Below are 12,689 nucleotides of genomic sequence, written 5' to 3'. Positions count from 1 at the left end.
TGCTTTTATCTCTTTCTTATCTCTCTCTCTCTCCTTCATTGTCTAATCTTGTTTGTTATTTGAACAGGTAGTCCCAGTGAATGGTACAAAACGTAAAAGGTTCCAAAGGAGATAAGTGGAAAAGTCAGCCCAACTCCATCCCTCCTTTTTTAAAACATTTTGCTTTGTTCTCCCCTCCTTCTCTAGCCTCTCAGCCACCCCACCCCCCAACACACACACACGGGTAGCCACAGATACAGAAGTCTGTGTCTCCTTCCAGAACTGTATCCATGTGCCTGGAAATCCCCACATGCACGTACAGATGCATGTTTCACCCAGCTCAGATATTAACAAAAGGCACACGCCCTCTGCATCTTGCTTTATCCTGCCTACCAACGTCTATCTTGGTGGCTGCTCCCTGCAGGTACATAAAAAGCAACCTCACTCCTATTAATGGCTGCATCGTATTCCTAAGCAGACGAACCACGACTCCGGGAAACAGCCAGTGTGGATGCACGTTCAGGGCGCTTGCGGTTCGCTGTTCTGAACAGCACTGCCCAGAGATCTCGCAACAGATCTTACAACTGGCACAGGGGCGGGTATATCTGAGGTACCTATGTTTCCCCTGCTCCCTCAAGGATCCCTGGGCTCCCATCTACCCTCTGCCCTAGATCATGCCTTCTGGGTATCTCTGACCCTCTCCGGATCCTTCCCTGACTTGGTCAACCCCACCCATGCCTCTGTAAGTCTCTTTCTCTCTTTCTGTCTCTAAGACTCAGCTTCTGTCTCTCTTACCTGTTTTCTCTGTTCACCTCTCTACTCTACTGGTCTTGGTCTGTACCTCTGACTCTGTCGCTGAGTCCCTCCCTCCCTCTCTCCTACCCCCCCCCCACCTTCTGCCTCACCTCTTGTCTGCCTTTCTGTCGCCCTCTTCAGAGAGAAGCTGGTTCACCACCCCTTCTCCTCACAAACCTCTGTGGTGGCTCCTACCTGGGGCAAGCAGCGTCCAACCCAGCCTACCTCTCATCCACCCATCCCCTCCTTTCCCACTTTCCCCCCAGCAGCCCTGGTGAGAGAACCCAGCACCTGGTCCCCCAGGTCCCAGGTGCCCCCGCTGCAGGACGCCCACCCTTCTCTATCAGCAGCCTGGGGTGCTGAGGTGGACCAGCTCCCGCGGGCGATACAGGTTTTGCAGAAGGAGCTGTGGGAGCAGGTTGGATGTGGTTCCTCAGCTGTACAGAGCCTTCTTCTGCCAGGGGGCCTGGCCTTCTCACCCTCCCTGCCCAGCAAGCAGAGCAACAGCTTGTGTCAGCCCTGAACTGGGACAAACAATAAACAGACCTGCCCAAGGCCCTGCCCCAGTGAGACTGACATTCTGGCAGAGTGAGACAGCTCATGACCGAGGGGACCCACTCCACACACTCAGATGGATTTGCAAATCATACCAAGTGCAAGGAAGAAAGAACAGGGTGTGGCCACGGAGAATAGCAGGTTGGGAAACTTACCAGGCCCAGGCAGGGCCCAGGTCACTTTCTGTGAACAATCAGGTGTGCAATCGCCGGGATGTATTGTCAGGGAGAAGAAAGGCAGATGGGCGTACGCATTACGGGGAGGTAATGTTTGAGTGGAGATAAAGGCAGCCTCAGGAGGGGCAGCACATGCAAAGGCCCTGAGGTGGGAAGGAAGTTGGAGGCTCAAGGACCAGCAAAAATGTGGGAAGAGTGTGGTGTGGGTCACCTCAAGCAGGATTCAGAGTAAAGCAAGGCTAACTCCTGGGGGATACTAAGGCTCAGAGAAGCAAAGTCCTTTGCCAAGGACATGCAGGATAAAGTGGGGACTGTTAGTCCTGGCAACCTTATGCTCTCAACCATTAGGACAGTGGTTCTTGATGTGGGTCTCCGCCCAGTATCACCTGGAGATAGTTAGAAATGAAATTCTTGTCCCCATCCCCAACTACTAAATCAAAAATTAAGGGGCCAAGAATTGTGGATTCCAGTAATCTGTGTTTGACAAGGCCTGCAGAGGAATCTGAAACCCACTCAAAGTCACAGTCACTGAACTAGATTCTCCTGGAATGTCCCTGTCCTCAGAAGGGTCCCTGTCTGTAGCGTGTTGGACAGTGGCCCATCACAAAGGTATGTTTATATCCTAATCCTCAGAACCTGAGAATGCTGCTTTATTTGGGGAAAGGGTCTTTGCAGATATGATTAAGTTAGGGACACTGAGATGAGATCATCCCAAATTGTATGGATGGACTCTGAATTCAATACCAAGTGTCTCTGTAATAGTAAAGGAGACTCACCATCCCTGGCACAACTTCCCACTGACAGCAGAGACTGAACCCATCCAGGCTTGCCTGGCCTGCCACCTGCCATCCTGTCTTCTTCCTCAGAGCACCGCATATCTTATGAGCAGGATCTGGGGCTGCTGGGATGTAAAGAGAAGGGTGGTATTGAAACCAACTCACAAGTGACTTTAGAAACTGGACTGAAAACTAGAACCTTGATCTGAGACTTCTTGGGAGCCAAGCAGCATTTTCAGGAGCGGGAGTCTTGGTCAGGTAGCTGGAGAGGGTCACCCTGGGAGTCAAGTGCTATCACATGGAGCTTGACCCTAATTTGAGCCATCCTCCCTGGGGACATTCATCTAACTAAGAGCACAGACCCTGAGGCCAGACTGCTGGGCTTCAAATTCTAGCTCTGTCATTTCCAGGCTGTGTGACCTGGAAAGGCAAGTCACTTCACCTCTCTGTGCCTCACTTTCCACACCTGTAGAGTGGATTTAATAATGATACCTACCTTTAAGGCACACATAGAATGGTGCTTGGCACACAGTAAGTGTTCCATAATTGTTATTGTCACTGGGTTTATTTTTTGAGACAGAGCCTCAGGCTCTCACCCTGGGTAGAGTGCCGTGGCATTACAGCTCTCACAGCAAACTCCGACTCCTGGGCTCAAGCAATTCTCCTGCCTCCACCTCCCAAGTAGCTGGGATTACAGGTGCCTGCTGCAACGCCTGGCTATTTTTTTTTTTTTTTTTGGTTGTAGCTGTCATTGTTTGACGGGCCCGGGCTGGATTCGAACCCACCAGCTCAGGTGTATGTTGCTGGCGCCTTAGCCACTTGAGCCACAGGCGCCGAGCAGAGCCGTCACTGTTGTTTTAATTATCTTGTCAGTTCCTAGGCTGTTGACATGATGATGCTTCCTAGAATTGCTGGGTTAGAGGGTGGGAGTATGATCAGTTTTACAAGAAATTGCCAAATCTTTTTCCAAAGTGGTCACACTCTTGCTCATATTTTTAACATTTCGTGATATATGAGCCGCGGCTTTTGGGAAGAGGCACTGTGTGAGTCACCCAGGACTTGGCCTATTTGGAAAACAGGCTGTCAGAGGCTGAGTCCCCACAGGGGCCTTTACTGCTCTGGTGGAGAGAGAGGAAGTTTGGTATCTAAAGTTAAAATCCATGGCTGGGTGTGGTGGCTCACACCTGTAATCCTAGCACTCTGGGAGGCTGAGGGGAATGGATTGCTTGAGCTCCAGACCAGCCTGAGCAAGAGTGAAAGACCCTATCTCTACTAAAAGCAGAAAAACTAGCCAGGCATGGTGGTGGGCACCGTAGTCTCAGCTACTCAAGAGGCTAAGGTAAGAGGATTGTTTGAGCCCAGGAGTTTGAGGTTGCTGTGAGGTATGATGATACCATAGCACTCTACCCATGGTGACAGAGTAAGACTCTATCTCAAAATAAAATAAAGTTAAAATCCACTTGGCTTTGCAGGGCTCTAGGTGGGCCCCTGGATCCCTGAGATTTAAGTATTAATAAAAGGGTTTCTCACAGATTCCAGAATCCATTGCAGAGGGACTGAATCCAATTCCTAGGGATGGGACTTAGAAATACACATTTTGGGGGCGGCGCCTGTGGCTCAGTGAGTAGGGCTCCGACCCCATATACCGAGGATGGCGGGTTCAGACCTGGCCCTGGCCAAACTGCAACAAAAAATAGCCAGGCATTGTGGCGGGCGCCTGTGGTCCCAGCTACTGGGGAGGCTGAGGCAAGAGAATCACCTAAGCCCAAGAGGTGGAGGTTGTTGTGAGCTGTGATGCCACAGCATTCTACCAAGGGTGACAAAGTGAGACTCTGTCTCTACAAAAAAAAGAAAGAAAGAAAGAAAGAAATACACATTTTTGGTTGCAGTTGTCATTGTTGCTTAGCAGGCCCAGGCCAGGTTCAACCGGCCACCCTAGGTGTATGTGGCTATCACGCTGCTGACTCAGCTACGGGTGCCACCAGAAATACACATTTTTTTTTGTTGTTGTTGTTGTTGCAGTTTTGGCCGGAGCTGGGTTTGAACCCGCCACCCTGGGCATATGGGGCCGGCGCCCTACTCACTGAGCCACAGGCGCCACCCAGAAATGCACATTTTTACTGACTGAGCTTTTTTTTTTGTAGAGACAGAGTCTCACTGTACCACCCTCGGTAGAGTGCCGTGGCATCACACGGCTCACAGCAACCTCCAGCTCTTGGGCTTACGTGATTCTCTTGCCTCAGCCTCCCGAGCAGCTGGGACTACAGGCGCCCGCCACAACACCCGGCTATTTTTTTGTTGCAGTTTGGCCGGGGCTGGGTTTGAACCCGCCACCCTCAGCATATGGGGCCAGCGCCTTACTGACTGAGTCACAGGTGCCGCCCAGAAATGCACATTTTTAAATAAGCTCCTGGGGTGATTCTGACATGCCTTCAAGTCTGGGAGCCACTGAGTGAAGGAATCTGGATGACAGAGAAGGGCACGCTGGGGAGGGAATGTCATGAACAGCAGCCTAGTATGCACATCTGGAATCCTAGCCCTTTTTGAGGCTGAGGTGGGAGGATTGCTTGAAGCCAAGGGTTTGAGGTTGGAGTGAGTTAGCATGATGTCACTGCACTCTAGCCAGGACCACAGATCATGGAGGGAGGAGCCAAAATTCCAAGGCTGTGAATGCTGATGAGAGAGCTGGGATTTTCTCCTGAGGGAGGGCACTAGGGAATCATGGAGTGTTTTGGTGGGGGAGTAGTTGATTGGGCTTGGGCTTTAGTACAGCCCCTCTGGTTGTTGTGCGCGCGCGCGTGTGTGTGTGTGTGTGTGTGTGTGTGTTGCCCAGAGAGGTCATCTCTGGATCCTTCCGGCCACTCCCTGCCCTGGATTCTGATCTGGGAAAGCTCTGGCTCCACTCCTCTTCCAGACACTCCTCCTCCCCACTATGATGATGATGGGTCTGAGACTGGATGTGTGGGTGGCCAGGGTGGCGTGAATCTGTGTACTTTTGGCCGGGGGAGTGTCTCTGGTTATGTGTGTGTTGTGGGCTCTGCCAGTGTTTGGGAATTTGCTGGGAACTTTTGGTACCAGAGGGGCTATGCCTCACCTGTGCATTAGTTGGTTTGCCTCCTCACATGGGTTCCCCCATCCCGTCACCATGGTTAGTGCCTGACTTTCCCAGGGCAGATCTCTTGCCTCAGTTCCTGGATCTGTGAATGGAGACACCATTACCAGCTCCCACTTCTACCTCACCCTTGTGAGGTTCCAAGACAGACCTTTCATAATGTAACCACCATCTCCTGTCTGCTTCTGTGTGAGCCAGTGTTTCTTCCCAGGGGCAATTTGAATCTGTGTCCCTGTGTATCTTACTCGAGACTGTGTGTGTGTCCAACTCACCAGGCTGTGCAACCCTGGGTGAGTTACTAGACCTCTCTATGCCTCAGTTTCCTCATCTGCAAAATGGACATGACGATGGTGTCTACTTCCTAGAGTGGATGTGGAGATTGAATTAATGAACTTAGAAAAATGCCTGGCATGCAGGCAGCCCTCAATTACATGAGCATCGTCACGGGTGGAGTGTCTGAGGATGTGGGAACAGGCAGTGCCCTTGGAAGCATGTGGGGTTATCTGGGACAGAATGGACTAGGCCTGGGAGGATGGTGTTTGTGTCCTCATTTGTAAAATGGGGATAGCGCTGGCACCCCTCATAGTATTGTGGGATCAGACCTGTACCAGAGCACTCCAGGCCAGCACATGCAGCCACACATACATTTGCTGGTACCTTTCCTTTACCTATAAAACGCCGATCACAGTAGCACTCACCTTCTCATCTGTGTTAGGGGGAAGAAACCTTTTTTTTTTTTTTTGCAGTTTTTGGCTGGGGCTGGGTTTGAACCCGCCACCTCTGACATATAGGGACGATGCCCTACTCCTTCGAGCCACAGGTGCCACCCAGGAGAATGAACCTACCAGGGCAGTGCCTAGCAAGCAGAGAGCATGCACTGCAGTGATCGTTGTTGAATCCGTGTGCGGGTCAGTGCCTGGGCTTACCTGGGCTGGATGTGGCCACGGGCAGGAAGTGGCTGTGGGCATATCTAGCCCTACAGGTTCCTCTGCCACCCCACTTCCTCCATATCACCCTCCTGCTTCCTCATCATTCCATCCCTCACCACAGAGTCTCCATGACCTTTGAGGGAAGAGTCTTCGGTAGTCCACCTGCCCCAGCCCAGAAAGGGGTATGGGTACCGAGAAAACCCAACTGGGGTTCCATGGCTCCCTGGGACCCCCATCTTTGGTTCCAGGTCTCTCTGCATTCCTCACCTCGGTTTCTAGGACAGAAAATGTCAGGGTCCTGAACAGGTGTCCTAGGTGAGGGCAGAGGTGAGTGGCAGAGGAAGGGGCTGTCCTCTCCACTTCCCCAACCCTCCCACACTGAAAAGGGGGAGGGAGGAGAGGTCTTCATTAATGAACCCCTTAATCCTGCCATCCCAGATCTTAATAAGGGAGATGGGCCTCATTAAAGAGTGGCGGTAGTCTGCGTCCTCAGCTGCCCTGGGAAAATTGGGGCAAGAAGTCTGGAGACCTAAGGAGGGGGCTGGGGACACCAACCCCCTGGGCCTGAGGGAGGAGGGGCTGGGGACCTGGACTCCTGAGTTTGAGGGAGGAGGGGCTGAGAGCCCAGATCCTCCTCCTTACACACACTCCTCTTAAATGCCAGCTAGGGCACCCTGCCTCTTCCTGCTCCCAGGTAACCTCCAACTCTGCAAAAACCGGGACAGTCGTCCAGACTCGTCCACGGATGGCGGAGGTGAGGGACGAACGCCCGCTCGGTGGCCGGATGGAGGCCGGCGGGCCCTCAAACTCCCAGGAGCTGCCACCCTTGCCGCGGTCGCCGCCACCTCTGCCGTCGCCTCTGTCGCCCGCGGCCCCCGAGATCCCCGATCTCCCCCAGCCCGAGCCGTCTGAGGCCTATGCCCGGCAACTGCTGCTGGAGGAGTGGGGGCCGCTGGGCAAGGGCCTGGAACTGCCCGAGCGCCTCACCTGGAAGCTGCTGCTCTTGCGGCGGCCGCTGTACCGCAACCTGCTGCGCGCGCCCAACCCCGAAGGTGCCGGGAGCAGCTGGAAGGCACCACCCGGACCCTCTGTCTCTTCCCCTTTGCGTCTCTCCGTCTCCGTCTCTTCAGGGCTCTGCATCCCTCTCTGTCCTCCTTTCTGTCGTCGTGTCTGGCTGGCTGCGTCTCTGTGTCCCGCCTTGCATCTCTGTTTTGTCTCTGTCTCTCTTTATCTCTTCCTGCATCTCTCTGTCTCACTCCTGGATCTATTCCCGCTCCCCCCACCTCAGCCTGCCTGGGTTTCTGTCGCGCTCTCTGGGTCCCTCTTTTTGTCCCTTGACTCTCACAACTGGCGCTTGCTCCTTCCCAGTATAACCCCCACCCCAGGACATTCATTCCTCTGGCTCTCTTCAGACCGCTCCTCCTTCAAACCCAGGGACCCTCACTCATCCCGGAGGGCACAGGCTCCTGAGCTTCCAGCTTAGCCCTGCGGGGTAGAGCGGCCTGAGGTTCCCTTACCTGTCTGTGCATTTCAGGTATCAACATCTATGAGCCAGCGCCCCCTACTGGTCCCACCCAGCGACCCCTGGAGACTCTGGGTGAGCGCTTGGGGGCTGGGCTGCTCAGGGTGGGGGGGTGGCCTCTAGAATGGGGTGTTCCAACCTCGTGTTCCCCAACCTGCCAGGCAATTTCCGTGGATGGAACATTAGAACTGAAATGCTCCAGAAAGATCTAAGGTGAGTCACTGGGGCTGGTGTGGCCTGTGTTCTATTCCCTCTCTGGGAACCCGGGGAAACTGCCTGATCAGGATTAGTCAGAGGAGAGAACAATTGTGAAACCCACAGCAGAGGGTTTGTCTGACTAGCAGCTGCTATGGTTTTTTGTTGTTGTTGTTGTTTGTTTGTTTTTTGAGACAGAGTCTCACTTTGTCGCCCTTGTTAGAGCGTTGTGGCATCACAGCTCACAGCAACCTCCAGCTCTCGGGCTTAGGTGATTCTCTTGCCTCAGCCTCCCATGTAGCTGGGACTACAGGTGCCCACTACAACGCCCAGCTATTTTTTGCTGCAGTTTGGCCAAGGCCAGGTTTGAACCCACTACCCTCAGTATATGGGGCAGGCGCCCTACCCACTGAGCCTTAGGCGCTGCCCCCCAGAGTCTCACTTTGTCGCCCTCGGTAGAATGCCATGGCGTCACAGCTCACAACAACTCAGACTCTTGGGCTCAAGTGATTCTCTTGCCCCAGCTCCCAAGTAGCTGGGACTATAGGCAGTCGCTCCAAGCCCAGCTATTTTTTAGAGATGAGGCCTCTCTCTGGCTCAGAAGGGGCAGTACCTGTGCTCAAGGAGTAGGGCACGGGCCCCATATACTGGAGGTGGTGGGTTCAAACCCAGCCCCGGCCAAAAACTGCAAAAAAAAAAAAAAAAACCCAGCAACAACAACAAAACAAAATCCCTCTCTGGCTCAGGCTGGTCTCAAACTTGTGAACTCAGGCGCTCCACCCTCACTGGCCTCCCAGAGTGCTAGGATTACAGGCCTGAGTCACCAGGCTTGGCCAGTAGCTGTTATTATTATTGTTATTGTTATTCTCAGCCTCTTTCCCTGGGAGGAGAAGAGCAACCAAGGCCACCACCTGTCCTCCAATGAACCAAGCCTTGCCTCTACACAGTGGATGAGGCAGTGTAACTCAGCACTCAGTCACACACACCCACGTTTGGGTCCACTTCTTTATGGCTTAACCTTGGGCAAGTCTCCATCTTAAGCCTCAGTTTCCTCATCTGCAACACAGATGACACAGTGTTCAATGTCATCGCCCTCAGAGGGGCTGGTGGGGGAGCTGAGACTGTAAAGTGCTGAGGGTCCCCAGGTACTCTGACATCATTAAGGCTGACCTGGGGGACCCTCAAGGATTCCAATGGATCCCAGACCTCACCTCTCCCACTGCCTCTCTGCAGCTGGACGGTGAAGCAGCAGTGTGTGGACCTTCTGGCCGAGGGCCTGTGGGAGGAGCTGCTTGACGACGAGCAGCCGGACATTACGGTCATGGACTGGTACATGCCTGGCCCCACCCACTCAGCCCCTCCATTGTGCAGGCTCCACACAGTGCCAGCCTTGTCCCCCCTCCACCTCCAGCCCTGATCTCCTCACCAAGACCCCCCTGGTGCCACAGGGTCCAGCCCTGCCCTCCACTCTGGGCCCCCTCTCTCTCAATGTTTCAGAGTTTTGGTTGTTTTTGAGACAGTGTCTGACTCTGTCACCCTGTATAGAATGCCATGTGGCATCATCAAAGCTCAGAGCAACCTCAAACCCTTGGGCTCAAGAGATCCTCTTGCCATCTCGGCACCTGTAGCTCAGCGGCTAGAGCGCCAGCCACATACAATGGGGTTGGTGGGTTCGAACCCAGCCCGGGCCTGCCAAAAAACAATGACAACTCCAAAAAAAAATAGCTGGGCATTGTAGCAGGTGCCTGTAGTCCTAGCTACTTGGGAGGCTGAGGCAAGAGAATCACTTAAGCCCAAGAGTTTGAGGTTGCTGTGAGCTGTGACATCACAGCACTCTACTGAGGGTGACATAGTAAGACTCTGTCTCAAAAAAAAAGAGATCCTCTTGACTCAGCCTCCTGAGTAGCTGGGACTACAGATGCCTGCTACCATGCCTGGCTAATTTTCAGTTAGTAAAAATCTCACTCTTGCTCAGGCTGGTTTTGAACTCCTGAGCTCCAGAAATCCACCCACCTCGGCTGGGCTTGGCCCAGTCTTTCAGTTTTTTAAATGTGCAGGGCCTCTTATACTTTGGGGTTTGCTAGACTGTTTCTTTTTCCTTGGATGCCTGTTGCCCCCTCTAGTCCCAAGTCTAATTCTTCCTTATCATTAAGGAGTCAGTTACACATGGCTTCATCAGGAAGCCTTCCCTGACTTCCCCCAGCAAGATCAAGCGCATTCATTCACTCCAGTGCCCTCTGTCCGCATCCCTCCTTGACCCCTGTACCTGTGCCCATCATCCCCCGATCCCTCTGTCTGTGTCACTCCATTCTGGCCCTGACCATTTCTGGCTGTCACTGCATGGTGACCTATCTCTTTCTCTCGCTGAACTATGAATCTGTGAGCCCAGGGTGTGAGGCTGTCTTGGTCACTGCTGTGTAGCTGGCACCACCCAGCTATCCAGTGCGTGCCAGTGGGGGTCTGTTGAATGGGAAATGGGACCAGAGCATGGGGCTGGGTTGCTGAGATGGCAATGGCAACTAAGGGCCTGGACCTCACCTCCAGGTTCGAGGACAGCCGGCTGGACATGTGTGTCTATGAGCTGCACGTGTGGCTGCTGGCAGCAGACCGCCGCACAGTCATTGCACAACACCACGTGGCACCCCGGACCTCTGGGAGAGGCCCCCCTGGCCGCTGGGTGCAGGTGAGACTTCCTGTCCTGGTCCTCGCCCCAGACATGTGTTTGTCTCCCAAGACCTGGGGAGGTGGAGAGCAGGTCCGTGGGTCCCTGGTAAGGACTCCTTCCTAATCCGGATGATGCACAGGTGGCCCACGTATTCCGCCATTATGGCTCTGGCGTGCGCTTCATCCACTTCCTGCACAAGACCAAGAACCGCATGGTGCCCGGTGGCCTGAAGAGGACGAGGGTGACAGACTCCTCCGTGTCTGTGCAGCTCAGGGAGTAACTGGCTGAGCCCATGCCTGTCCTCGCCCCTTATCTAACCACCCGACCCCCCCTAGACGTTACTTAATTCCACTGAGTCACTCAGCACCACCTGCTCCCATGGGGCCCTGCTCACCTCCTAGGCCCCTCATTCCTGTCTGGCTCTGGGCTTCCCATCTTCAAACATCCTGGTGTGTCTGACTCTCCAAGCTCTGTGAGGGCAGGGGCACCTCCTTGCTTGTCAGATAGCAGGTGCTCAATGAGCCTTAGCTGAGCAAACGAATAAATATAGGTGCCTGAGGATGCATCTGGTTTCTGCTCCTTAGAATTTCTCTCATTCATCTCCTGTCCCTCTAGCCCTTGACCCTCCAGCATCTTAAAAACCTGTGCACCTTTAGCACCAACCTTGACCTCTGATCTTGTCACGCATCTCCAGTGGATATACTCTCAGCAGCTCCACTTAACCTCTCCTCCTGTATCTCTGACTCTCAGAGTCTCCCTTACTCTCTCCAGCTGTTCCCAGGTGTCATTCCCCTGGAGTTGTCCCCATACCTCTCCTTCCAGGACCCTTTGTGTATCTTCTCCAGCTTCCCCAGAGTCCCCAAATCCAGGTATCCATCAAGGTCCCTCATCTGCGGGGGTAATGGGGACACACATTGCAACCCAAACTGAAATAGGAAAATCTGATGGAAAGTGTCCTCTGTGTATGGGGGATGGGCCATTGAAAGTATTTAACACCCTAGTGCAGCCTGGGGCAGAGCCCTAGAAGACCCTCTATTGTCCCATGCAGGAATCAGATGGGGTCTAGAGGGCCCTGGGAGGCTAGAACAGCTTAGAGAAGGATTGTTTAACAAAAAGTGTAAAAAGCGTGTCAACCTTTAACAATCAGCCAGCATTCTTCACACATGCCACACATATGTCCTTCAGTGGATGTGGGTCTTGTGCATGCCTAAAACTGTGTCAGAATCTATGGTGTGTCCCACATCCATGGCACTGTCCTAGGTATGGGCTGACCCATAGCTGCTCTCTTCCCCATCCCACCCAGTCCAGTTTGGACTTGGGTCCCAAGTACAAGCAGATGGCAGACAATGACAACTTCACATAGGCTGTATTTCAAGGAAGGTGACGAGGCAGGCAGAGAGCTCCTCTTCCTGGGTCTTGGGACCTGGAGCAGCCCCCAGGGACAGGTCAGGTGAGGGGCTGTGTTGGAGGGTGCAAATGAGGGACCTCCAAGGCATCAGGAGCACCTGCAACATAATAAAAAATTCTCATCAGGGCAGGCCAGGAGCTCAGAGATTCAGAGTATGGGAAGTCTGAGGTTGGGTGTGGGAGTTGTGGAATCTCAAACTGAGGCTCCAAGTTCAGGAATTAAGGGTGGCCTGGAAGCGTTTGGGGATGGGAGCTCTTGGGGAACAGGGATAGCTGGGATGGGTTTGTGGGGTGCCACACCTGGATCTAGGATCCCAGTGCCGTTGAGCTTGGATATGAATGCAGGGAGGGCTCAGGGCTCTCCAGGGTTGAGGTTGTGGGCTGTGGGACTGGTTTTAGGGGCTGAGGCTGATCTAGAAGGTCCAAGTGGGTGGAAAGCATGAGGGCTAGACCATGCTTCCCAGACCTAGAATTGAGTCTGGAGTCTTGAGGTCTGGGTCAGTTTTAGAGTCTGGGAGTCCCAGAGTAGTAGGATCTGGAAGTTTTCAGATCTGATGATCTGGGGGTAAGGAATGACT

The 12,689-nt window shown here is 53.5% G+C and overlaps 1 protein-coding gene across 1 annotated transcript; it reads left to right on the top strand.

Annotated features, from left to right (window-relative positions):
• The first annotated feature begins 6,987 nt into the window (after nt 1–6,987).
• Nucleotides 6,988–11,267, top strand: NCCRP1 (NCCRP1, F-box associated domain containing). Its single transcript, XM_053606751.1, has 6 exons — nt 6,988–7,374; nt 7,857–7,919; nt 8,006–8,057; nt 9,273–9,368; nt 10,584–10,722; nt 10,844–11,267. Exons 1-6 carry the CDS (start codon nt 7,068–7,070, stop codon nt 10,982–10,984), a joined length of 798 nt encoding a protein of 265 aa, XP_053462726.1. The 5' UTR covers nt 6,988–7,067; the 3' UTR covers nt 10,985–11,267.
• The last annotated feature ends 1,422 nt before the right edge of the window (nt 11,268–12,689 follow it).

Source organism: Nycticebus coucang, chromosome 10, assembly GCF_027406575.1.
Source record: "Nycticebus coucang isolate mNycCou1 chromosome 10, mNycCou1.pri, whole genome shotgun sequence".
Classification (NCBI taxonomy): Eukaryota; Metazoa; Chordata; class Mammalia; order Primates; family Lorisidae; genus Nycticebus; species Nycticebus coucang.
This window is presented reverse-complemented; position numbering and strand designations above follow the sequence as displayed.